Source organism: Acomys russatus, chromosome 20 (genome assembly GCF_903995435.1).
Source record: "Acomys russatus chromosome 20, mAcoRus1.1, whole genome shotgun sequence".
NCBI lineage: Eukaryota > Metazoa > Chordata > Mammalia > Rodentia > Muridae > Acomys > Acomys russatus.
This window is the reverse complement of record NC_067156.1, coordinates 40,973,330-40,999,023: the sequence shown is the minus strand read 5'-3', so window position 1 is coordinate 40,999,023 and position 25,694 is coordinate 40,973,330. Positions and strand designations below refer to the sequence as shown.

The following is a 25,694-nucleotide window of genomic DNA, read 5'->3' as shown; positions in this document are numbered from 1 at the left end:
AGATTGTCAATAAATTCTAAAATGAAAAATGATTGAAATGGATCACTTCTTGCTGAGAAGAAATACCCACCGCATTTTCTCAGTTTTAAACTAGTAAATGAGGGTTTAGAAAAAAAAAGGTATAAGAAAGATGACTGATGGATTTTAAAACTAACTCATCTATGACTTTATTCACTGCAGAGCTGACTCAAAATTTGTCTTGAAATCTAGAGAAGCATCTAAACACAGAATTACAGTGGAAGGCAAACACCAAAAAGTAATTAAAATTTAGTATCACTTCTCCAAGGGAGAATATTATTAAGAACTATTAGAATTTTTAAAGTACTGGTTAGTAAATGATATAAAATTTTAGTGACACTATAGGGGGAAGATTATGTATTCAAAAGTTAAAAACAGGAAAATATAAAGTTTAACTCAAAAACTTAGCGTTCTGTTTAAAAAGTAACAAAAACGTCCATGTTACAAAACAAACGCATAAGCACAAGCAGGCCGGCATACCATCTACGCAGTTAGGAATTGCCCCAAACTATGTCACTTAAAGCAAAAAAAGCTGCAGCAGGCAAAACAGCTCCTCAACAATTATTTCTTGCTTTTCAAAGCTAATGTTATTATCATCAATTAATTTTGTTTTACCAATTGTAATTTCTAAGTTAGAAAGATTTTTGTTTCTTTGTTTATATTAAATGATGCTAAATCTTTGCAATTTGCAATTATAGTCAATGGAGCCATTTCTGCCTGCCTACACTTGAGAACTCACCACATATTCAATACTTTCTGGCAGCTACACACAGAAAAACAAAAAGAAAAGAAAAAGGGAGAGAGGAAGAAAGAGAGAAGTCATCAAAAATAGCCCATAATTAAATGATCACATTGCTTTTCATGCTTAATTTTTCCAAGCACCATTACTGTAATTTACTTCTTAAAAATTAATCTAAAGTAACATTAAACACACAGCATCCTACAATGCCAAGTGCTTATACTTATTTTAAAAAGTAATAATACAGCAATAATATCCATGCAATGTTCCTAAATATCAAAATCTGACACTCTCCTATTAATTTTAAATGAAAATTTGAGCATAGTTCCTAAATAACAATGTTCGTATTAAGAAGGTATTTACTAAAGTAGTACTATTTTAAATAGTGATTAAGACAATCAATTACATCATTTCTTTTGTGTGCTCTATTCTCTACAGTGAGGCAGGTGTGTGAAATAACTGAATGTGACTATAAGGTCCAAACCTGCAAAGTATGAACCAAAAAAATTATCAAAATAACCAGAACAAAAACGTACTTGGTTTCATCCATCACTTCTACTTCTGTAGGGGCTGTGATGGGTGCATTTGAACGTCCTGCCGTGGGGTCATCCGTGTTTAGCTCTCCATTTGTAGAACTTACAACCTGTTTTATAAAGAGAAAGAAAGAATATACATCTATCAAACACACATACAGGATCATATATACTTAGTAAAGATTAAGGTATTTGAATTAGAAAGTTAATGTGAAGAACATAAAACAATTAGTAGATCAAAGCCATCCAACATGTGTTTTTGATTTCCTTCCCATCTTGTAGCTTCTATTTTCTGCTTCTTTCTAGAAACTAATTCCTACCCTGAGGTTTCCATCAGTTCCATCCGTTCCTCCTGTGCGCCCACCTTCTTTGGCACATTACACATGACTTTCTTCCCTCCTCCAATTTGTAATCACTGAGACTTCCACCTCACACTGCCCATTCTAAGGAGCAACAGTACCATTTACTCACCTAGTTGCTTAGACCACATCTAATCTGTAAGTCAGTCTTTTGAGAAACTCCCTAAATATGTCCCCACATCTTAGACCCCACATCTGATCTGTAAGTAAGTCCTTTGAGAAACTCCCCAAATATGTCCCCACCTCATCAGTTCTCACTACCTCTATTAGTACTAGCACTCCAGCAGCAAAACAACATGACCTCTCCTAAGAGCAAAAACCTGTTAGTCTTCTGCTTTGACTTGCATTACAAGTAAATTACATTATCCACCCAGCATCCAGAGAACTCCTTTCAAGATATAAACCTGGCTGTGATAATTCCCTTCTGAAAAAGTCCAATTCTTGGCTTCTCCTTTAACTTAGAACAAAAAGCAATATTCCTTCCCCATATGCTAAAGCCCCATATAACCTAATGTCTGCCTAGCTCACTAATCTCTTATTCCTACCCCCTCAGCTCAGCAGCTCCTAACACAGCAGGCCTCTACACCATCCACTGGCACTCGGCTAGGACGCTACTTCATCTGTAGTTGTCTTCTTCCTTCTCAGATTCCCAGAGAGCTCCTCTAGACACACTTTTCCTATCACTCATCTAAAGTTTCCATGCAGAAACAATGTTTATGTTGTATTTTATTTTTTTATTTTCTACATAAGTTGTTTGTGTTGCCTTTTATTTGTTTTTATTTTTGAGACACTGTAGCCCTGTGTAGTGCTGGCTATCCTGGAATTGAAATTACAGAGATCTGCTTACCTCTGCTTCCAAGTGCTAGAATTAGAGGCACACAACTACATCTGGCTTCCTGGTGTATTTTTAGTTTTTATTTCCTGATTTATCTGTTGTGTTCTTAATACTCTGCCTCCACTAAAACTGCTTCATAAGAGTTGGAATCTCATCTTGCTCTCTGATATACCTGACACGGAACAGGCACTCTACCTACTTGCCAGAATAAATAAATATAGCTATGAATCAATGAAATTCTAAAACTTTACAGATAAAAATAACAAAAATTCCTAAACTATTGATGGTCCTACAAACTCATTTAATTGCCCTATTCCTTTATTTCCTCTTAATTCTAAACTAGAAAAGATACACATATCCCACACCTTCCTTGTTCCTAAGGTTCTTATATTCATTTTCTCCTTATCATAACTCCATCTTTTCTGTGTCTGCTTTCAAACTGAGAATTCCTTTGAAAACAGCTGGTGACACTGAAAAGCTGTATTCTGTAAGCTTACCTCACTCCCCATGTTCTTACACAATTTCTCTACCTGTGGCATCAGCTGGTCACTCTATACTAAGATGGATCCAACCCCAAAACCAGCTACAGCACTGTGAACAGCATGAGCATGAGGACCACACCCTCATCTTGCTAAATCTCAGCGTCCTCAACTATGAAATGGAAAATGGCACTGTCTCTTTAACTATCAGGCTGAAACAGAATCAATATAGTCAGAGATGAAGGTGTGGTAGCTATCACCACTGTAGCCAGCCTTTTGCAGAGGTGCTTTACAAAGGAAAAATGAGGCACAATGCTATAGAGAAGCTGGAATCAATCAACTAAGCAAATACATTTTTTTTTTAAATTTCACAAGTCAAATTCTAAAGCTTGGGTCTATTCAGCTGGCATTTCTAGAACTATAACCAAACTAGAAGACTGAAATATCTGTGCTCTTTAGGCTAACATCTTTTCAAGAAAATTTATAAAAATGACAGATAATCTCAAGTTTCGCATTTCAGAACATAATCCAATGTCTTACAGTTTACTGTTAAAATGCTTAAAAACATTTGCTCTGACATTCTAACTTGCAAGAAAAAAAAATCCTTATCTTAGTTAATATTTTAAGAAATTAAGTTGACTATAATTTCACTACCAAGTTTCAGAAGACAGGAGGAGAAAGGCCACAGCACCTTCCAAAAGAAGCCATCCTATAGTCAGACAAGACACAACAGGCCTCAAAGTAGCAGCACCTATATCATCAAGGAATGGTGGAGAAGGAGGTCGGGACAGGAGTCTGCCATACAGTCCAGGCTCTCTCTGCTTCCCAAGTGTCAGCATCACTAGCCCAGCTCACAGACAATGATTTTTAAAAACAAATTAATATTTTCCAAATAAAAAAAATTCATAAAACTACTTATACTGCTACCTTTCAGATCTCTATTTTATTTATCAAATGCATGACTACTGAAAGTCCATCACAGGCTCATAATATTAGATAGCCAACTATCCAATAAATATATATAAGAATAAATATATCAGAAATACCAAAACACATATATACCAGCTTTCTCAAAGACATTCGTTAAGAAGCACACAGATACAGGTGAAAGAGTATTTTGTCAGAGTTTATTGAACCTAAGCTAGTAAATACATAATTGACTGCATACTCTAAAAACTCTAAGTAAAACATGCTTGATAGTTGTCATATAAGCCCACACTAAAACAGTATTCTTGTGGACCACAGATATGACACACCACAACCAGCTTTTGTTGTCTTTTAACCAACATAAAGTAGATTTTCAATTTAATTTTCACTAATAGAGACATTACTTGTATCACATTTTCTCTGAGTATTAAAATCTTTGGAGAGGTTACTGAAATTGTATTGTTAATACAGAAGATCACAATAAATGAATCATACTGATTCATACCAATGCAACTCACCAGGAAACTTCCTAAACTAATGAGGGTGGCATTATTTACTTAATAGAAACAATCAGTACAGCCTTCTACAAATGCTCTTTTTGCAGATGTCAGCACCCCAGAAAACTATGAAGATGGAATTATAATAGTCATTCAATTATGTTCGTTATTAACTCTGCATTGTTAAAGACCTGATACAGAAGACTGAGACTAGTTTTAGAAAGGTCACACACACAGACAGTATCACTGAGACCTGTCTGTGAAGTAAACATTACTGTTCTGCCATTTAACCATGGTCATTTGCTAACACTGCAAGATACTTCTGTTTACTTTTTTTTCCTGTCAGTATTATCTACATTTGAATCTGACACTATGTATGCAAAGACATCATACTACTTATTACAACAATTTCTATTATTCTTTTCATTTTCCTTAACAGTACTAGGCTTCACTTGCCTTTTGCATGATTTGTGATTCCATACCTGTCTTGACCCAGGTTTTCAAAATAACATCACTCCTAAGGCTCAAATAAAAACTTCCCAACCATAAAGGAGTTTGGAACAATTAGGAAGTCATTCAGCACACTAGTATCTTTAATTTTTTTCCTTTTGCTTACAGTGGCCAACTATCATTATAGAACCCGTTTTTAATGGTGGTGAGCTCAGGGAAGTTGTACTACAATGGAAGCACAGCTGCAGTGGAACTGGAGGTCACCACTATCTATTAAGACTGGGACATTTTTAAACCTAGTCTTAGAGCTATGGTCAGCAAGGTAGAAACACATCAAACTGGGATGGCAACTGCACTCTTCCTTTCCTAGCCTCCAGATCCAACCAAACTCTACTTTTTACTTATATTATAAATTGTTTCATTTTTCTTATCTCTATTACTCATTCATCTCCATTACTCATTCATGTAACTGAGCTACAGACTTTTTTTTTTTTTAAGACACTGTAGCTCAGACTATAAGCCTTGAAGTTGGGGCAATCCTCCTTCTGCCTCCTAAGTGTTACAACTTTAGACAAGAGCTAACACAGCCAGCTTTAAACTTTTAATAATTTGTCTCTGACTAATACTTCTCCCTCATTAATCAAGTCTTTATCAAAGTAATCTTTAAGCTTCCAGGGTAAAATGACAGATTTTAACTGCTTCTTTGTGACTCCCTGAAGAAGGGTCAAGAAAACAAAATTTAGACTCCATTCCAAAGAGATAGAGTGGAAGAACACTGAAATCACAAAGTGATGGGGCCAATGGCACAGATGCAGCAAAAAGACGATCCTACAGAGTCCAGGGGAGGAGGGTCAAAGCCCCTGAGCAGCTTTCCCAGGGAGGAGGGGTATAGCAGTGCCATCCAAAGTTAAGCAAGCACACCTTGGTTAAAAGAAACCAGCAATCTTGCCCAAAGAACCAACACACAGTTTACACAAACCTCAAAAGTAGCTCAGAGTTGTAGTTAGCTAGTGATTTCTCTGGTGTAACAAGTCATCAGTAGAGGTCCTTTTTGCCAATCCCCATCCCATGCCTCAAAGTGCTGTCGCCAGGTATCAGCTTGAGAGGGAACCTAGTGTTTAAGACTAAATTACCCTGGGAGCCTGATAACAAGGAGCAATCACAGGCCCAGGAGCCTGGAACCAACCCAACACAGCTTTAAGTGAGAGATAATTACAGCAGGCAGTCACAGAGAGAGAGACAGAATCAGCAGCCTCAGCCTGAGCAGTAAAGGGTAAGGTGGCCAGTAGCCCAACCCTCAATCTCTAAGAGCGTGTGGCTTATCACTTAAGCATTACTGTGGATTCCAAGAAGCCCAAGCCACTCATCAGCTAATAGGCCAGCCTCTGAAATCACGTATCTGCCACAAGGTTCACTGCCACAAGGACTGAGAACTCTTAAAAATCAGTGACTACTTGGTATCTGCAGCCTCCAGTAGAATTTAATGCTGGCCAGGTTTTTGAAGGTGTAGAAACGGCCAGTTATGGTGATGCATGCCTTTAATGCCAGCATACAGGGGCAGTGGCAGGATAACTCTTTGTAGGTTCAAGGACTGTCTAGCTAATATCAGCTCCATGACAGCTAGGGCTACATAGAGAGACCAGGTCTCAAAAGCAAACAACTAGTAGAAGACTGGTCCGGCTGTATAGGTCTGACTGCTGTGCTTGCTTCTTCTTCAACTCCCCAATAAACTAAAGGGACATCTCTGGCTAGAACATTTAGACATCCCAGAGTGTACAAAACAGATGTGACCAGGAAAGAATCTTTGTGGTACAAAAACTGTGAAGCTAAGGATGACTAACAGTCTTCTGCTATATAAAGAATAGAAGCTACTAAAAAGAAAGACAGTTTTATTGGGATAGCTTACACTTGACCAGTCTAGACTCAGCACCAGTCTGGAGAGTTAAAAAAACAAACAAACAAACAAACAGGACTCAACAGCTTCAATAGACGCCCACACCTACCAGCCTTCCTCTACCTGAAGATATCAATTCTATTATTTTTACGTGTGATAACATTTTATTGATTGGCCGCGTCTACAAGAAGGTACTTACTTAACAATAACCTCAATGTCTGTCACTTCCACTCTCACAACAACCAAATTAAGTCTAGGTTTAATGTTGTATTCTCTGATGAAACTTCTATTCTTACAGACTGTGCAGTATTCTGTATATCTTAATCGATATTTTAAAAGGTTTTATGAGCACATATTAATCAGACATGATAGGTTTCATTGTGCCACTTTCACCAGGTATATAATTTAACCATATTCACCCCCATTATTCTCTCGTCCACTCCCACTTCTGCTCAATCTTCCCAGCTAGTCTTCCTTCTACATTCCTGTCTTTCCGCATGGGATTAGTAACTAGAGGACGATGGGAACATGGGTTACAAGTTATTTACAAGAGCATGGATAAGTTACAAATGTCTACACCACTAAATGTAAGACTCCACGTTTAGGACTCATAAAGTGCTCCAACATTCCACCTTCTTCTCTCTCTGCATCTCCATTGTTCTCCTATTATGCTTTTAGCAATATCTGAATTTTACTTTCTGTGTTTAAGAGAAGGTGCTAGTTTTTATTTTTATAACAGGTGTCTAGTTTTTATACATTTTCTCATTATTTGAAATCAGATTGTTTAGCTCTTCTTTTCTTTCTTCATAATATTCTTCTCCACTTTTCTTATTTAACCCTACTTCTCCTTTGTTTTCTTCTTCCCCTGTTCTCTTCCTTTACTTTTACAGAACATCATATTATTCTTGCTATTTTCCGCACACTACTGGACTGAGCTGACATTAAGTGCATGTCTCTATCATGTATGTTTTTAAATTTCCTGTTATATCAGCATGTTCTGTTCTCCCTGAGCAATGCTAGAGCTGAGCTCAGAGAAGGCTGCTCATTAAGAACAACCTGAACTACAAAAGAGAGATAAGCAGCAGACACAAAACTCACAAGACAGAAACAGGAAGAGGCAAGGCAGCACAGTGTATCCAAGACACCATAAGCCAGTGAAACAGCTGAAATGTCAAACAATCCACGTCTCGTCTAAAAACAACCACTGGTTCCCAGAAGGACAAGTCTACAATAAGAAAATTAACTCAGGGAACAGATACAAAATTTAGCAAGGTAGAACATAAAGACAGCAAGAACACAGAGCCTGAAGAGGGGGGTGGTAGGGGTGGACTTTGGAAATGAAAAACTCCGCAAAAGGGTGGAAAACATCACCAACAGACCAGGTAAAGCAGAAGAAAGGATATCAGGGATTTAAAGTGGAAAAAAAATACTATATTCAAGCACGAACAGAAAAATAATAAACAAGCATGACAATAACATGATAGAACTCTGAGACATGTTCAAGAAAACTAAGATTCCAACCTGTAGAAGAAGTAGCTGAGAGGACACATTAATAAAATAAGACTAGGGTGATACAAAGTATCAATGAAACAAAGGGGCTGGTTCTTTGAAAACATAAACAAGATTGACAAACCTTTAGCCAAATTAACCAAAATAATGAAGCAGAAGACCAAAACTATAGAATTAGAGGTAAAAAGGTGGGTATTACAATAGATACATGAAATCTAGAGGATCCTTAGGGAATGTTCTTAAAGCATGTATTTTAAAATGATAGATCTAAAGGAAATGAATAAATTGTATGTATATAGTATCACCTATAAAAATTTAATCTGGAAGATTTAAGCAACATATATAAACAACAAGATGGAAGCAGTAACAGTCTCCTACAAAAGAAAAGCCTACGACCGGACTGCAGAATTCTCCCAGAATTTTAAGAATTGAACACTGGGATGTCCTCACATCTATCCCCATCTCGTGGTAAGTGAAGACTTCCATGGGACATGCCTTTTAGGCTGGTGCCCACTTATAAGTGAGTATATACACTCTAGGTAAGACAAATATAAGAGAGGGGGAAATAGAAGGACCCAGAGGGTCCTAGAAACCTACAAGAAGAACATTATTATGGGTGGATGAGGGCCTGGGGGGTCTGCTCAAACTATTGTACTAACCAAGGACAATACAAGTAGTAAACATAGAACCCCTACTCTGATCTACCCAATGGACAGGACATTCTCCACAGTTATGTGGAGAGCGGGGACTGACTCTGACATAAACTCTGGTGCCCCATATTTGACCACCTCCTCTGGATGGGTAGGCCTGAGGTCACTCAAAGAAAGAATAAGCAGGCTATCAAGATGAAACTTGATAGCCTATGACCATATAGTGGGGGAAGAGGTCCCCCTCGGTCACAGACCTAGGGGAAAGGAATAAAGTGAAAGCAGGAGGGCGGGAGGAACGGGAGGATACAAGTGATGGGATAACAATTGAGTTGTAATCTGAATAAATTAATAAAATTAATCAAGGAGAAAACAAAAACCAAATCAAAAAGAACTGAACACTGATGTTTTTCAAATACTTATTTTTAAACAGAAAAAAATGAATACCACACCAAATTCAATATTTGAAGAAAATGTTAGCAATACCAAAGCTAGGTAAGGAAACAAAGATGATGAACATAGATGCAAAAATTCTCTAGCTGTATTGAAAAACATTAAGAAGAATCATACTCCATGATTAAACTTACATCATTATAGAGAATGCACAAGAGATTTACTATATACATATAAATAATAAATACATTATTCATAATTTATTATATAATATATATAATAAATAAATGTAATGCTATACTTGGGGCAAAAATCACATGAATATCTCACAAGATGTAAAAAAAGGACTTTAACAAAGTTCTGCATCTCTTCATAATAAAAGCTCCGAAAGGCCAAGGACTAGAAAAAGCATGCCTCTACATCACAAAAACTATAAATAACAAACAATATACCAAGTTGGAAAAACACATTGCCTCTAACATCATGAATGATATAAAGATGTCTTTTAATTCTAGTCACTACAGTGCTTACGGTTTTGGCTAGATCAGTACAGCAATAGAAAGAAATAAAAGACATAAAACAGGAAAGGAAGAAATTATTCCCATTTTCTGACAACAGAGTTCTGTATTTCAAAAGACCTTAAAATTTCTAGTGGAAATCTCTTACATCTATGACACAAATTCAACTAAGTATCTGGGTATATAATTCATACTCAAAAATCAGTAGTTGTTATACCAATAAAAATTTGCTGAGAAGGATACCAGAGGAAACACCTCATTCACAAGAACTCCAAACACAAATCCCCAGTAATAAAACTAAGCGAAGAAGTGAAAGAATACAAGAAAACATTTAAAACTTCAAAAAGAGAAACTTAAGAATAAATAGACAATAAAAAGAATTCCCATAATCATGAATTCACAGAAACAGCATTATGAAAATAGCTATCTGACCAAATAGGTTACAAGTTCAATGTAACACTACTAAAATTTAGATGGCATTCTCTACAGAACTAGAAAACGTCCGTAAAACTCATATGGAAGTACAAAGACCTCAAATGGCCACAGTAATCACAAGCATTAAGAGCAGCAGTAGGGGGTCAGTGCATTGGCACAAAACGGACACACAAACCAATGAAATAAACGCACATAGGTAACTCCAACATACACTTGGAGTAAAGACAACCGGTTAAACAAATTGTGCTTGGTAACTGGATATCTGCATGTTGAAGAACAAGATTAGATGTCTACCAACCCTTCTGCAATACAATCATTTAAAACAGATTCAGACTTTCTCACGTACTCTGGTGCCTCACATTTGACCATGTCCCCTGGAGGGGGAGACCTGGTGGCACTCAGAGGAAGGACAGCAAGTAGCCAAGAAGAGACTTGATACCCTATGAGAATATATAGGGGAACGTAATCCCCCTCAGGAACAGTCATAGGGGAGGGGAATAATGGGAAAATGGGGGGGGGGGGGAATGGGAGGATACAAGGGATGGGATAAACATTGAGATGTAACAAGAATAAATTAATAAAAAAAAATAATAAAATAAAACAGATTCAAAGCCCTAATGTCAAATCTGAAGACCTGAATCTGAACAAGAAAAGGAAATAAACACAGTACAAGGTATCTACATCAGCAAGAATATTTCTGGAAAAGCCTCCAAGAACTGACAACTGTGACTAGATGAAATTAGAAAGCTTCTGCATAGAAAAGGAAATTGGCAGAGTGAAAAGACAGCCTACTGGAGAAAATGTTTGTCAATTATGCATCTGAATGAAGGTAAATTTCTAGAATCTATATTTAAAAACTATATATATACCAAAAGTTCAAAGCATCCTAACAATAAACTGGTAAATTAATTTAATGCCTTTCTGAAAATAAGAAATAAAAATGACTAGTAAATGAGAAAACTATCCAAAGTCCTTAGCTGTCAGAGAATAGTGAATGCAAGCCACATCAATACTCCATCTCATCTTGAGCTACCCCAGCTAGCATCAAATAAACAAAAAAGGCAGGCATGGCAACATGTATGCTCCTTTCATCCCAGCACTGGGAGGAAAAAACAGGCAGATGTCTGGGAGTTTGAAAATGCCAGCCTGTGTCTACATAGTGAGACCCTGTCTTGAAAAAAGCAAAACAAAACAAAACCTCCAACAGTAATAGCTAGGAAGGATAGGTATGGGAGGAAGGAACCCTTATACCCTTCTAGTGGGCCAGTAAAGTAGCACAACTACTGTGGAAATAAGATGAATGTTCTTCAAAAATCAAAAGCAGAATCTCCATACCATCCAACGGTACCACTTGTAAGTACATTCCCAAAGAATATAAGCCAGGACACTACACACCTGAACATCCACGCTGACCAGCCAAGTACTCACAGTAGCCAATGTATGGCAGGCACATTAACAGATGAACAAACAAGGAAAATGAGATCGACATAAGCAATGCATATGTGTGTGTGGTGTGCATGTATGTGGGTAGCATGTATGCGTGTTTTCACATATGTATGAAGGCCAGAAGTTGACCTCAGGTATCTTGTTTTATTACTGATTTCTTCATTGAAAAGGGGTTCTCTTAAATCTTTTTTTTTTTTTTTTTTGGTTTTTCGAGACAGGGTTTCTCTGTGTAGCCTTGGCCATCCTGGACTCACTTTGTAGACCAGGCTGGCTTTGAACTCACAGGGATCCGCCTGCCTCTGCCTCCCGAGTGCTGGGATTAAAGGTGTGCGCCACCACGCCCAGCTGTGAAAAGGGGTTCTCTTGATGAATGCAAAGCTTACTCATGCCAGCTAATCTAGCGGGCCAGCTTTCCTAGGGGAACCTGTCTCTGCCTCCTGGGTGCTGGGTTATAAGCATACACCACCATGACCAGCTTTACACAATCCTCTTTATGTTTAACAAGCATCTTCTGAATAAAATTCAAATTTAACAAGGACTATTATGTCCTTCACAAATTACAAACTTCATACTTCTTAGTCTCATTTTTCACACATCCATATCGGCTGAATTCAATTCTTCAGTGTATCCCTCTCCTGAACAGCTTTACGCATGCCATCTTCTTTGGCTAGGACAGTCCTCTTTCCCCTATTGCCATATCTAGCTAATAATTGTTATTAATTCTTTTGTATTCACAGCACTTTTTACATAAAAATTTGCATCATCAGTCTGGCCATTTTTAGGTATATTTCCTACCTAACTCTCTTAGCCCAGGACTACTTTTACTATTACAGCCTTCTATCTCTCCATGCTCCTATTCGTTCCAAGAGGACAGAATAAGGCCTAGCACCTAAGAACCACTTACAGAGATATTTCTGAAAAATGAATACCCAAAAATATGAATGGGTAGGTCTCTTTGCTCTCCATACTCATCACAATGATGCTACAGGCTAACAGAGATAGGCACACTAAATTCATCAAAGGCTCTCCAAAACATACACAGACAAAAATAGACTTCTTCAGATATACTCATCATTGGTTCATTTTTCTAGCAGAAAGAGTGTATCAGATGTAGAGCTACATATTTATATTATTTAACTAAAGAATAGAAAAAGAAAAAACTGAACTTAACAATGTCTCCTCTTAGGTATGTCTTTATGCTTCACTTTTAGGAAATGAATAAAACACAGTTGATTGTTGATTTACAAAAGCAACTGATTCTATTTAGGTAGCTACGAAATCCTCAGTCTTTATGCAAAACATTTTTTATAAAATTTGTAAAGCAAAACCAAGAAGTAAAAATACTTTTAATATCATTCTTTTACTGATAAATAATATAGGATACAAAATTTGAACAAAATCTATTGTACTCTTAGCCATAAAATCATCAATTTGGTAGCATGTACATCTGGTCTGTTAAATTATTATTATTCCGGAGAGGCAGGTCAAGTTTCAACTCTGCTACACAGTGTCTATTAAAAGCTGCTCAGGGGGGAGAAAACACAGCTCAGTCAGTAAAGTTGCCCCCATGCAAGCAGGAAGAGGCACATAAAAGCACAGGTACAGGCAGTAAACATCTGTGCCTCCAGCATCACTGAAATAGACAAGCAGATCCCTCCGAGCTCCTTGACCAGCCAGCCTAGCCAGTCACTAAACTATAGGTTTTGGGAGAGACCCCCTTTTCAGGAAAAAAGTGGGAAGCAAATGAAGATACCTGTTATAGGCCTCCAGCTTCCACATACGTGCACATGTGTACACTTGAACATATACATATACTACCCACACAGCATACCTGAAATAAGAGCTATCTTATATGTCCTTAAGTCAAAAAGTTCAAGAAATTCCATCATGGTCAATTTTTAAGTAGCCTCGAATGTTTAACCATGCTTCCCTGTTCTACAGAAAAAACTGCAGTGATGAGGGATGAGACAGTACAAGAGTGTATACCATTGACTAGAAAAGTCTATAGAAGGTACTGTTAAGGCTGAGAGTGCTCCTTCACGTTAGAAAACACACACACACACACACATACGCATGCACGTGCATGCACGCACATCCAATTTGATCCCCCAGAAAGGCCAAAACAAAAATGAATTTTTAAAAACTGTACCACTTCCCTTTATAAGACCATGAAAATAACATACTACATTACTTCTCTTTCTACTTTCATTTAGGATCAATTATAACAATCATGGTAGTTAGCTCTTAGGTACTTTCCTTTCATTATTATTACCTTTAATTTATACTTTCATTAGTCTAAGTATACATAATCATAACAGTCAAGTAATTCTGAATGTGTATAAGATAATTTTCAAATGAATTAAACAAAGTCAGTCCTTATTTTACAATGGGATAAAATTCAGGCATTGCTACACAAAAGATTAGATTTTTTGCTTTGTTTTGATTTAAGATTTATTTATTTAATGTATGAGTACTCTATCTTCAAATACACCTGCATGCCCAAAGAGGACATCAGATCCCATTATATATGGTTCTGAGCCACCACGTGGTTGCTGGGAACTGAACTCAAGACCTCAAGAAGAGCACACAGTGTTCTTAACTTCTGAGCCATCTCTTCAGCCCGGAGGTATTAGTAAATTACTCATTAAATTTTTTTAAAACGTTCACTGCATTAAGTCAACTGAAGACTGAAAACACATTCATAAAGCAACAGACTGTGCACAATTTCCAATTTTACCTATGTATTTACTTTATCCCTATAATTCTACTGGGTAAACAGATCACACAGTGAGCATCAGAACGAAGCTGGATGGAGTCTCAGCAGACAGAAAAGTCTTAGGGAAAGGAAAAAAGTACAAGTACTCTATGGGGAAAATAAATAGAGCATGAACTACTCAACTGATGATACGACATCAAATTAATTCATCCTAGGAAACATAGGAGACAAATAATAGGACAGGAAAACAGACTCGAAATGATGCTATAAGTGGTAGAACAGATTTCTATTAGAGCCTCAGCTGCTGCAGATCTCCCTGACATTAACAAAACACGTAGCACAACACAAGCAAGAGAACTCAGAAGCAAGTAAAAATATATACAAGCATTTTAATGCAAATTAAATGCTCACTAGTTTTCCCAATGATATGAATTCAGGTATCCTCTGAGTCTTGTCACTCCAGAATTAATATAACTATTCAAATATTTCTACTACATATTACTAAAAATCCATAAACTTTTATATATAAAAATGGGTGGCTAAGAATTTATTTCTAGGGGCTGGAGAGATGGCTCAGTGATTAAGAGCACCGACTGCTCTTTCAGAGGTCCTGAGTTCAATTCCCAGCAACCACATGGTAGCTCAAAACCATCTAAAATGTGATCTGATGTGCACTGTATACATAATAAATAAACAAATCTTTAAAAAAAAAAGAATGTATTTCTAAGAAATAATGGTGATAAAAACAAGGATGCTCATAAGACTTAATTTTGAACTGACTTTTAGAATTTAAGCTAAAAAATTCAGTGCAGCTGATTAATAATGTATAAAGAAAGAATGCAAATTAATAAAACTATAATAAAAATAATTCAAGTGGAAATATATTAAGGAACAAAAACAAAACATAAGGATTTCAAACTGAAACAGGTTAAGCTAACGTGTGTTAGCTACTTTAAGCTGGCATCTAGATGGCTGCCTAAGAGACATTTGCAAGGCTTCAGCTTTCTGTCTCTATAATCACACCTAATAGTTAGGCTTAGCTAACTGCAGCTAGCTATTCCAGAGAGGAAGCAAGCCATAACTAAAGACCTGCTTTAAATGTGTAGAAACCACAGCTTACTTATAAAGGTATAGCACAACAGCTATTTTCTATAAGTACAAACAGGGCCATGTTTTCATAAATATCTATGAGTGAAACTTGAAAGAAGCAAAGTCAGTGACAGGGGAAAAGGTTGTGCAAGTGCTCTATTACGTAAAGCATTAATAAAGGCATTTAGCTTACTATTTGGAAAGCAAGCTTCACTCATACTACAGTTCACTTTTTCTTACTGTTTTCCAGTTCACTTTTCCTAACTTGCCACAAGTATGACTTAAATATTGTTGCATGTACTTGCAAAAATAACCAAGGCAAAATTGTAGTATCCCTGGTGGTCTTTCTGGACCATATTTTTGGGTTTTGGTTAAGTAACAAAAGAATAGAATTATGGATAGAATTCAGCAACAAGCTTTCATAAGGATAGAGTATCATGCCATGAGCTCAAAAAAAAAAAGGTTAGTTGTATAAATCTGGGGAATAATCACTCATGCAAAAATCAGAAAATACCTGTACCGAGCCACCATGTCTGTCTGCTGCAAGGTGAGCTCTCAAATGGTGGGGATTTGCCTGCTGAGAGTCCCAAGCTGCCCTGTGGTCTGCCGACTGCCATTTATTTAATGCATGTGGCATGCATGGAAGAAGAAAAACCCAATATGTTAAACATCTCATTCTTATAATTTACAAGACAAATGTATAAAAGGAAAATTAAAATACCCTTACTATTCTGAATAGTTAAGAATATATACAGTTATATCTCTGAAGATAAAAGATCATTTTTATTGTTAAATTGAGTAATGATCAGCAATAAAAGTAAGTTAGAACCATAAAATTTTAGAAGTAGAAGGATTTAGGAAGTCATAGATTCCACCACAGATTCCACAGATACTAACTACAAATATTCTAAAGTCTCTGGTGCTCATTTTTCTTTGGGTGGTGGTGGTGTATACCTTTAATCTCAGCACTTGGGAGTCAGGGACAGGTGGATCTCTGTGAGTTTGAGGCCAGCCTGGTCTAGGACAGGCAAAGCCACACACAGAGAAAGCCTGTCTCAAAGAAAAAAACTAACAAACCAGGAAAATAAAACTGACTTGAGTGTCCAAAAGCAGTATTACAATCCTATGAAAATATAACAAAACAAACCTTTTTAAAAGTGACTATTCCACAATTATGAATTTCTTTGCTCCTTCCCCCTCACCCAAATTTGGTTCTAACTAAAGAGCCTTCTTTTAAGAAGCAGACTGAAAATTCTGGATGTTTAAAAACATCCCTTGGTAAATCTGTATGGTAAGTAAAAAGCACAGGCTACTAGCATTCAACTAGTAGAATTTAGAACGGCTTCTAAATGCACTCAAGTTCTCTACTTCAGGACCATGCAGCAAGCCCTAACAGAAGGGAGAGTTCTTAAAGCCTGGTTCTGAATTGTAGCTTTAGACAGAACCATCCTCAGTTCACAGATAGACACTGACATTCAGCACTCTCCTGAGGTCATAGACCTAGCAAAGGGCACAATGGGGATTCCAACCAGAGCCAGCTTCAACAATGCCACTGAGCTCCTGACATTAACTACAATTCTTCTAAAGTCTCTGGTGCTTTTTCTTTTTCAACCAAATTCCACAAAATCCTGCAAAAAGTGCCAAGTATGCTTGGCTAGAGGGAGGCCAGAGTAACCTTTGTGGAACAGATGTTAAATGTAAGTAAAAGGACATTAAAGAAAAAAAAATGCTCTCAGAGTAAATTTCCTAAATTAAGCTGTATAGTAATCAATTACATAGTTCATGGCATGAAGGTTGCCATCAAAATCACTGTGAGAGTTCAGTCTTTTCATCACTCTCTAACTGCCTAGCCAGGCACAGTATATTTGTAGCTGACATCAAAATAAATTATAGAAATCAAATCTAAAAACAAAAAAGATGCTAAAATTGAGACAGATACCTGCAGCAACTAGCAACTGATAGCAGATTTGTGGAAGAAAGTAATAAAAATTATGCACCCTCCTTCTGCATAAATACTAAGATGTACCTAATGTTTTATATGTAACTATAGTTCCCCTGAAGTCAACCATGGACTCTGTTCTCTGTCTGCAGAGACTAAAGTATCCAGCCTTTTTAAGAAATTCGTGTTTCCTCTTTTGGACTCTGAACCATAGGGGCTGTCATTAAAAACAAAACAAAACAAATAAAACCAAAACTAAACAAATAAAAAAACTGTTCACTGATGCATGGATATTTAAGAACTTTTTCTTTTCTTTAAGGAGGGGACTAATTACTCAGGTTTAAAATCCCAGGCATAGCCCTATCCCAAAGGATTCACTGACACTTTACACACACACACAGAAAGATCTACCCCACAGTAATGCAAAAAGAACTACAAATAAAACACAGACTACCCCCCTTAGAGAGTTAACATCCAAAAGGCTATGTCTGAAATAAGTTGAAAGTTAGAAGCCTAAAAGTATTGAAGTTATGACACAATTTAATACTAAAAGCTTCCCTTCCTACAGTATCAACAGTGAACAGATGTTTTGAGTGTCAATCACTAACATTCTTCCAGGAACATCCAAGAAATAAACTCTAGTGTAGAAAATGTAACACCTAATCTCAACTTCTAAGCCCTGTACTTACTAGTTATCTTTCAGATCATTCAAGTTATCAACTAATTATATTTTATAGCTAAATTAATTCATGAGAACTTTGTGCCACTATTTCTGTGCCAAATTTTAAGAACAAATCTTTCTAAATTGGCTAAATCTTACATACTGTTAAATATATGTATCATTTTGTTTAGCTATACGCTTTTAGTAAATGGTCTTCTTTTAGTTTCCATTTTGTTTTAACCAGCACTTGAACTTTAATGAGATAAAAGAGGTTAAAATAAAAAGCAGAAAGTTAAAATATAAGCAAGTCTAAAACCAAGAATTTCTAGACACTCTGATTAAAGAAAATAGAATTCTTAATCAAAAAGAAAATCCTCCTGTAAAAAGAGACATGAAAACATCACTGAAGTTTTCAACAGCTGTCCACTCCCTTCCCCAGGAAACATGAACATTTTACTCTCAATCAATATTACATGTCTTACCTCCAACTTATACTCTGTTCCAACCAACTACACTGACTGATATTTCTCAAACAAATATTATGTGATTCTTAGCTCCTGCTTTTGTTTTCTTTCTTCTCTCTCCCCAACCCTTCTGTCTTCCTTTCTCATCTTTCTCTGTCTCCTGCTCATTACTCTTAAAGTGACTTAATTCCATTATTTGCCTAAAAGAAGTCCATTTATACTGCAGGCTCACCACAAAAAAACAAAACAAAACAAAAACATATCCTTTTCTGTATTAAATGTACAAATATATGCCACTTTATTAATATATTCCAAGTGGTACAACTTACTTCAAAATGTAGTTATTTGTGCATTTGTTGCAAAAAACATGAGCAAGCAACAGCATCCATGAGTTCAGAACTACTGAGAACATATTATACTGTAGAAGTAAGCATGCGTTATCCCTACTTTTAGTTGAGAAAATAGGCCTTGAGAAGTTAACTTCTACAGGATGAAACTACATTCATGTATGAATGTCTGCTTTCAAGGATGAGTGGGCTCTTAATTGGACACTTCAAATCATTTCTTATACACTGTCTTCTTTGCTTCTGTGTTTCTGTATTTGTTATGTATTTCTAAACATATGTATAAAAATCACATTAAACAACAAAAATTCAATAATTAACTTATTGAATTAACTAGAGAGAGAAAGAGAAAAAGTGATAATAATTCTAACATTTCCATTCTAACAACAGCAAATACTGCTTGGTTTGATGAATCATATAACTTAGGAACTGATAATTATTCTGAAACTAATGACGAAAATTCAAGGTTTCATGAAAATATGTGTACTTTTAGACCTTTCATATGTATGTATAATATGCTACCTACTGAAGAAAAATGCACATCTGAATAATTAAAGTAATGGAAGAACTTAATATGCATAAAGGCATCAAACCTGATTTTTAGACTGCTGCATCTTATCTCGGTGTTGGTGTGCTTCTCTGTTCGACGACAGAGCAGGGTCTTGCTGAACTGCACCCACTGGAGTAGGCTACAAGGGTAAAAAAAATTAGTGCTGGAATGGCTTGCTTTAAAATTCCCATGTAAAAGTTTTACTAGAGCTTAAGAGAATCAATAAATCAATAAATGATATTGCTAGGTAAATTACATCTTCAAGAAACATTACTCTCAAGCACACTGATAAAAAGCTACCAGGGTAAATCAATGAGAGCAGAACTACATTTTAAACTAGTTTTTAAGACATTTAAACATTTTTTTCAGTGTACTAACTTTCATGTGTATAAAGCAGTAGTTCTCAACCTTCCTATACTGTGACCTTTAATGCAGTTCCTCATGTTGTGGTGACCCCAACCATAACGTTATTTCCACTGCTACTTCACAACTCCCACAGCTGTAATTCTGCTATTGTTATGAATCATAATGTAAATATCTGATACACAGGATGTGTGATTCCTGTGGAAGAGTGGTGTGATCCCTCTGAAAGGATTGTGACTCACAGGATGAGGACCACTGTTTGAAGGGTCTCCTATCGTGGCGCACGCCTTTAACTGCAGCACTCAGAGGCAGAGGCAGGCGGATTGCTCTGAGTTCGACGCCAGCCTGGTCTACAAAGCAAGTCCAGGACAGTGAAGGCTACACAGAGAAACCATGTCTCAAAATAACTAAATCGAAACAAAAAAGGTCTCCTAATGTTCTTACTAATTTTAAGTTACTTTTTCATATTAAAAACTTATTTAGAAATTTTATATCCAAAGTTAATATATAAATAAAAAACATTTTTACAAAATTAAAAAATTTCTTAAATAACGAAATTATATATTTAGTATCTTGACTCAGAGACGCTTCTAAAAGTCTTAATTGTGATCAAAGCAGAACATAATGTTACTACAGAGAAATATCAATACCATAATAGCATAAGGATACTATATAAAGATATCATAGTTGATTCTAAGAAGCAAATTAGGACAGAAAATCCAAAAGGAAATCCAGGATTACAACTTGTATAAAATTCCAGTATGGTGCCCCTGAAGAAATGTCCCCAAACAGGAAACTAAAAGGAACTTCTTAAAAACTCCTAACAATATTCAATGAAAGTATTCTGTATTATTAAAAATACTACAAACAGTCTTCTACTGTTACGGCATAAAGTACTTACCAACTGCTTACCAATCCAGTCATACTCATAGTCAAACATATATCCTTTGCGATCAAATAAGTCGGTAAAAAGCTTTCTTAAGTAATCATAGTCTGGCTTTTCAAAAAAATCTAGCCTTCGTACATAACGAAGGTATGTTGCCATTTCTTCTAGAAAGGAAATAAAAGTTATTCTGACTACACATCACTATAATACTCAACAAAAAAACTAACAGAATTCTAAAGATTTTTCAATTATAGCAAAACTAAAAATGGGGAAAAGGAGACAATGAAAACAAAAAGAAGTGATACATTAAGTTTAATCATTATGTTTATAACATTTACTACCCAAGGCTAAAACTTTTTAAAATACTTTAATAGATTCCTTGAGTATACTAGAGGTTGAATTAATGGCTCATGATACATGACTGTTTAATCACAAGGTCAACTTCATGCACATTTTAATATGTATTCAAAACTCTGCTGGAACTGGTTCCTATGAAAGCATTTGCATTAGTTTGCTGTGTTTCCTTCAGCATCATACACTGACTTACCAACATGGGACAAAAGTTCTACTCTTCACCACGAGCAGTATTTTAATTAACTGAGCTGGTAAAATAATCAAAATCATCTCAAAAATCTGACACAGGAATAAATAGAAGCCTTCTTTTAACTTCTAATCAAACAGTTACTTCATAATATGCAAACTTCTACATGCCACATTTATTTAAGTTTATACTTTCTAAAAGAAAGGAAAAATAAAAACAAAAATCTAATAGGTAAAGTTGTTAACTAGAGTATTCTACCATCAGGCATGAAGGATAGATAGAAAGAAACGGTAGGTTACCAATGCTGCAATCTCAGACATGGAGACTTCGCTGCCCCTCTGCTCCTGTTCATTCACAGTGCAACAGTGCCCTGTAACTTTCCTTACAGAGAGATTGTCTTGCTAGTCTACTTGCTGTCTAATTACAGGGCCAAGTACCTTGGCACCTCCATTTTTCCTGAAGAATTGCTTATAGGCTTCATAATACAGCAACTCAATCTGCCTACAACTTCTAGGACTGTTAACAATACTGTTTAATTTTCCCTTTATAGAGTTATAGCAAGAAAGAAAATAAAGTTTACTAACAGTAAATAAGGAAATAAATGCTGTTTAAGAGCACTGATTCTATTGTTATTATGATACCATTAACACAAAAGAATCAGTGAATACAAAATTATATAAGACCTCAATCTTGAAGGAAGTCAATCTTTGCACTTCATGTTGCTGTGAAACCACAACAGATGTTTAGTAACTACCCACAGCTGCGCTTGGTAACACAGGACACTCAGGAGGCTGAAGCAGGAAGACAGCACATCCCAGGCCAATCTGGGTATAGAACAAGGCCACAGACAGCCTAGGTAACTTAACAGCCTCTTTCTCAAATACACATTTTTAATTAACAAATCTTACCATTTTAGGTAAATTTAGGATTAAGGACCTTATTTAAGTAAATTTTTGCTTATAAGTTGCCATAAATGCTTAAAGGAGAGTTATTTTTAAGTACACACAGCTCTTTAATATGAAAATTCCCCTTAAGTTAGAAAAGCCTGTAAGATTTTATAGTACTCTGAAAATAAAATTATTATTTTTAACAACTTCTGTTAAACCTGACATTGAGACTCAAATAACTAGCAGTGAACTAAATAGTGTCACTTATAGTCTTTAGCATATATTGCAACCTGTTAAAAATGAATCATTAATGGAAACATGACTTAAGATAGTCTTAACATAATTGAAAGGTGGAATTTTCTTCACTCAATGTCATCTTGTAGAGCAAATGAACAAACTGTTCCTGTGGTCTATGCATTTTTATAGTGCGCATATTTTTCAAAGCACACACACACACAAAAAAAGTATTTATAAACATAAGCAATGAAAATTAATCCTTTCTCTGGTTAGGTACATGTTTCAATTTATGAAATTTATCACTGTCTATTACCTGGAAAGTTTTCACACAATACTTCTATTGGTGTGGCTCGTTTCGTGTCTCCAATTTTCTGATACCTCTCCTTTAATGTATCAGCCTGAAGTAGGAAAGAGGAATACAAGAATATGTTGTTTTAAAAACTATTTAGTTGTAGCAGAAGGCCTTAGTACACATTAAGGTTATGTGAACTACTCCAATAAAGAAACAGAGAAACCAATTACCTTTAAGCCTTGCCAAGGAAGACTGCCTCTCAGAAAGTACATGAACATATGGCCTAATGCTTCTAAATCATCTCTTCTGCTCTGTTCTGAAACAGAAGACGAATATGACATTTCACTTTCACCTACCAGTAAGATGCACAAATTAGAGTAACTACTTCTAAGTTTTTTACATACATGTAAAATGAGTTTGCCATATATAAGTAACAAAATCATAAACTTTTTACAGATTGTCATCTTTAAAACATGCCATATGATATCTTCAGTGCTAAATGAAAATTTACTTACCAGCTCAGATACCTATTCATGAAAATAAAAGCCAATGGGAAAGAGGTTTAATGGTCAAACCGAATCCCTCTGAACCCTATAACTCCATCTTAAAGAGTCAGACAGGAAAATGCTAAAGGTTTCAAAAAACCCTAGAGTTCAAAGTGCTTAGCAGTAATCCTTTACTCTGAATTTCCTAATCACAGAGGAACACAAAATATGTAGTATATAAATGACTGACAGTAACAGACTACGACTCTGGGAGGCACATAAATATTTCAGTATTTTGTCACTGACATTAAATTGAGAATTCTAAGCTTTGTGGGTTTTTTTTTAATAATACAAAAATGCTAGCAAATAAGAAGAAAAAATACTTTAAGAAAGTACAGCATGCAAACTGTGTTTCCTTACTCTCTATTATTCTAAACAATGCTCAGTGCTTCCAGAAAAGCAAACTTTCCAGAGGACTGATCTGCAATCAGATGAGAGGTCAGGAAACCCTGTTTCCCATGGCACTTGCTTCAGTTTACACATACTGCTTACACTATTACTCAGTGTCTGTCATCTAGACTGTGTGTTATAACAGCTCATTATCCTCAAAACCCAGTAAAATGGTCAGCAGGGAACAAGCTCTGGATGCTTATGTTCTGGGAGTCTTAAAGAGGGGAATATAAAAAAACATTATTTACAAACTCCAAATGAGAATTAGAAGGATTTTGGAAACCTTTAAGAGCTCAGAGAAATGGCCTCCTGCTGGAAACTGACTCCTTTGATATGGTCGAGCAGTGCTATGTGCATTTTAAAAGCTTAGTGGGTGCTACTGAAGTACAGATGGGGCTGATAATTACTGAAGGGAAAAGCTTTGCTCACTATAATAAAATACACCCTTGACACCACACCTGCATAACTATCACCACAATCAACAAGTCTCCTGGAGACTCCAAGTAGCTCTGCTATTAATGTCCCTTTCTACCTCCAACTCTAGCCTCAGGATCCCACTTAACTGATCTGTCATTATAGATTAGACTTCATTTTTCATACAGTATGAATTATACAGTACAGATTCATATCTAGATTCTTTCACTCGGTATGTTTTGATGATTCACCTGTATAGCTCCTTGCGTCAAGAGCTCACTGCTTTTCATGAGGACAACCACAACAAATCCACCTAATTCACCAAGTAGATTCTAGTTTGGGGCTATTGTGGGAGGCAAAGCATCATGAACATTCCGAGACTTGCTGAGACCACTCCTTTTCATTCATCTTAAGGAAATACTTAGGAGTCCATCATACGGCAGTGGTGTACCCAACTTCATAAGACACTTCTAAGATCTATTGTGCCGAGGTTGCACCATGTCAGATCTCCACCAGCAATATTAGATTGCCAGTTATTTCAAAATTTAGTATTGTCAGTCTTTTACATTTTACTCAAGTCAATATCTAAACACAGTAAACTTACTGTGGATTAACAGTATCCTACTAAAAGCTAATGCTCATGAATTTCAAGTGTTACTTGAACATGAACATCATTCATGAACTTTGTGTGGGGGTTGAATTTTCATGAGGTCTAATTTATTACCAATTTCTCTTAGTCTTCATGTTGACTTATTTCCACATCAAAAAAACTGACTACCCCTGAGGAATACAAGAATATGTTCTTTTAAAAACTATTTAGTTGTAGCAGAAGGCCTTAGTACACATTAAGACTTTCTTCTCTTTTCCTAACTATAGATAGTCTGGGTTCTTTTTGCTTGTTTGTTTTGGTGTTTTTGTGTGTGTGTGTGTGTGTGGTGTGGTTTGGTTTTTTTTTTTTTTTTTTTTTTTTTTTTTTTTTTGGTTTTTTTCCAGACAGGGTTTCTCTATGTAGTCTTGACTGTCCTGGACTCACTACGTAGACCAGGCTGCCCTTGAACTCACAGCAATCCGCCTGCCTCTGCCTCCCGAGTGCTGGGATTATAGGCATGCGCCTCCACGCCCGGCCATGAGTTCTTTTATTTAAATTTACTGTATAGTTGAAGTAAATCTATTTTTGCTTTAGGTATAGAACTAGTTCATTTTTGTTGTTGCTGTTGTTAATAATGATATCTGGCTATACTACTTTTTGACAAAATTGTTCCTGCCCCCTCAAACTGATTTTGCATTATTCTCAAATCTCAGCTGACCATCAATGTTCAAATTGTGGACTCTAACCACTCATCTGTCTTCATATCAATACTGCCCAAAATAAGTATGGCAGGGGGCTGATATATAAAGAGGTCACTGACTAGAAAACAGATATTCAACAAAAAAACAAAAGAAAAAGTTAATTATTTGAAAACTTCAATAAAATCATTAGTCCTCTTTCTAGACTGAAAAAAACACAAATTACTAATAATAGGAGCAACAAAGGGGACATTAGATCTTACAAACCTTGAAAAATTATTTTAAAAATTATGAATTTGCTGGGCAGTGGTAGTGTACACCTTTAGTCCCAGCACTCGGAAGGCGGAGGCAGGTATCTCTGTGAGTTTGAGGCCAACCTGGTCTACAGAATGACAGCCAGGGCTACACAT

General features: G+C 36.1%; 1 protein-coding gene across 9 annotated transcripts in view; it reads right to left on the bottom strand.

Moving 5' to 3' along the window:
* The window catches only part of Csnk1g3 (casein kinase 1 gamma 3), an 85,779-nt gene that overhangs the window by 5,759 nt on the left and 54,326 nt on the right, over window positions 1-25,694 (bottom strand). The window contains exons 7-13 of one of the 9 annotated variants that reach the window (XM_051163170.1): window positions 22,879-22,964; window positions 22,670-22,754; window positions 20,707-20,855; window positions 19,486-19,581; window positions 15,999-16,094; window positions 1,294-1,400; window positions 758-781 (exon numbers count right to left, since the gene is read on the bottom strand). In XM_051163170.1, the coding sequence (XP_051019127.1) occupies window positions 758-781; window positions 1,294-1,400; window positions 15,999-16,094; window positions 19,486-19,581; window positions 20,707-20,855; window positions 22,670-22,754; window positions 22,879-22,964 (643 nt within the window). The remainder of the gene's footprint in view (window positions 1-757; window positions 782-1,293; window positions 1,401-15,998; window positions 16,095-19,485; window positions 19,582-20,706; window positions 20,856-22,669; window positions 22,755-22,878; window positions 22,965-25,694) is intronic. The other 8 variants (XM_051163172.1, XM_051163171.1, XM_051163173.1 and 5 more) reach the window with 8 other exon arrangements.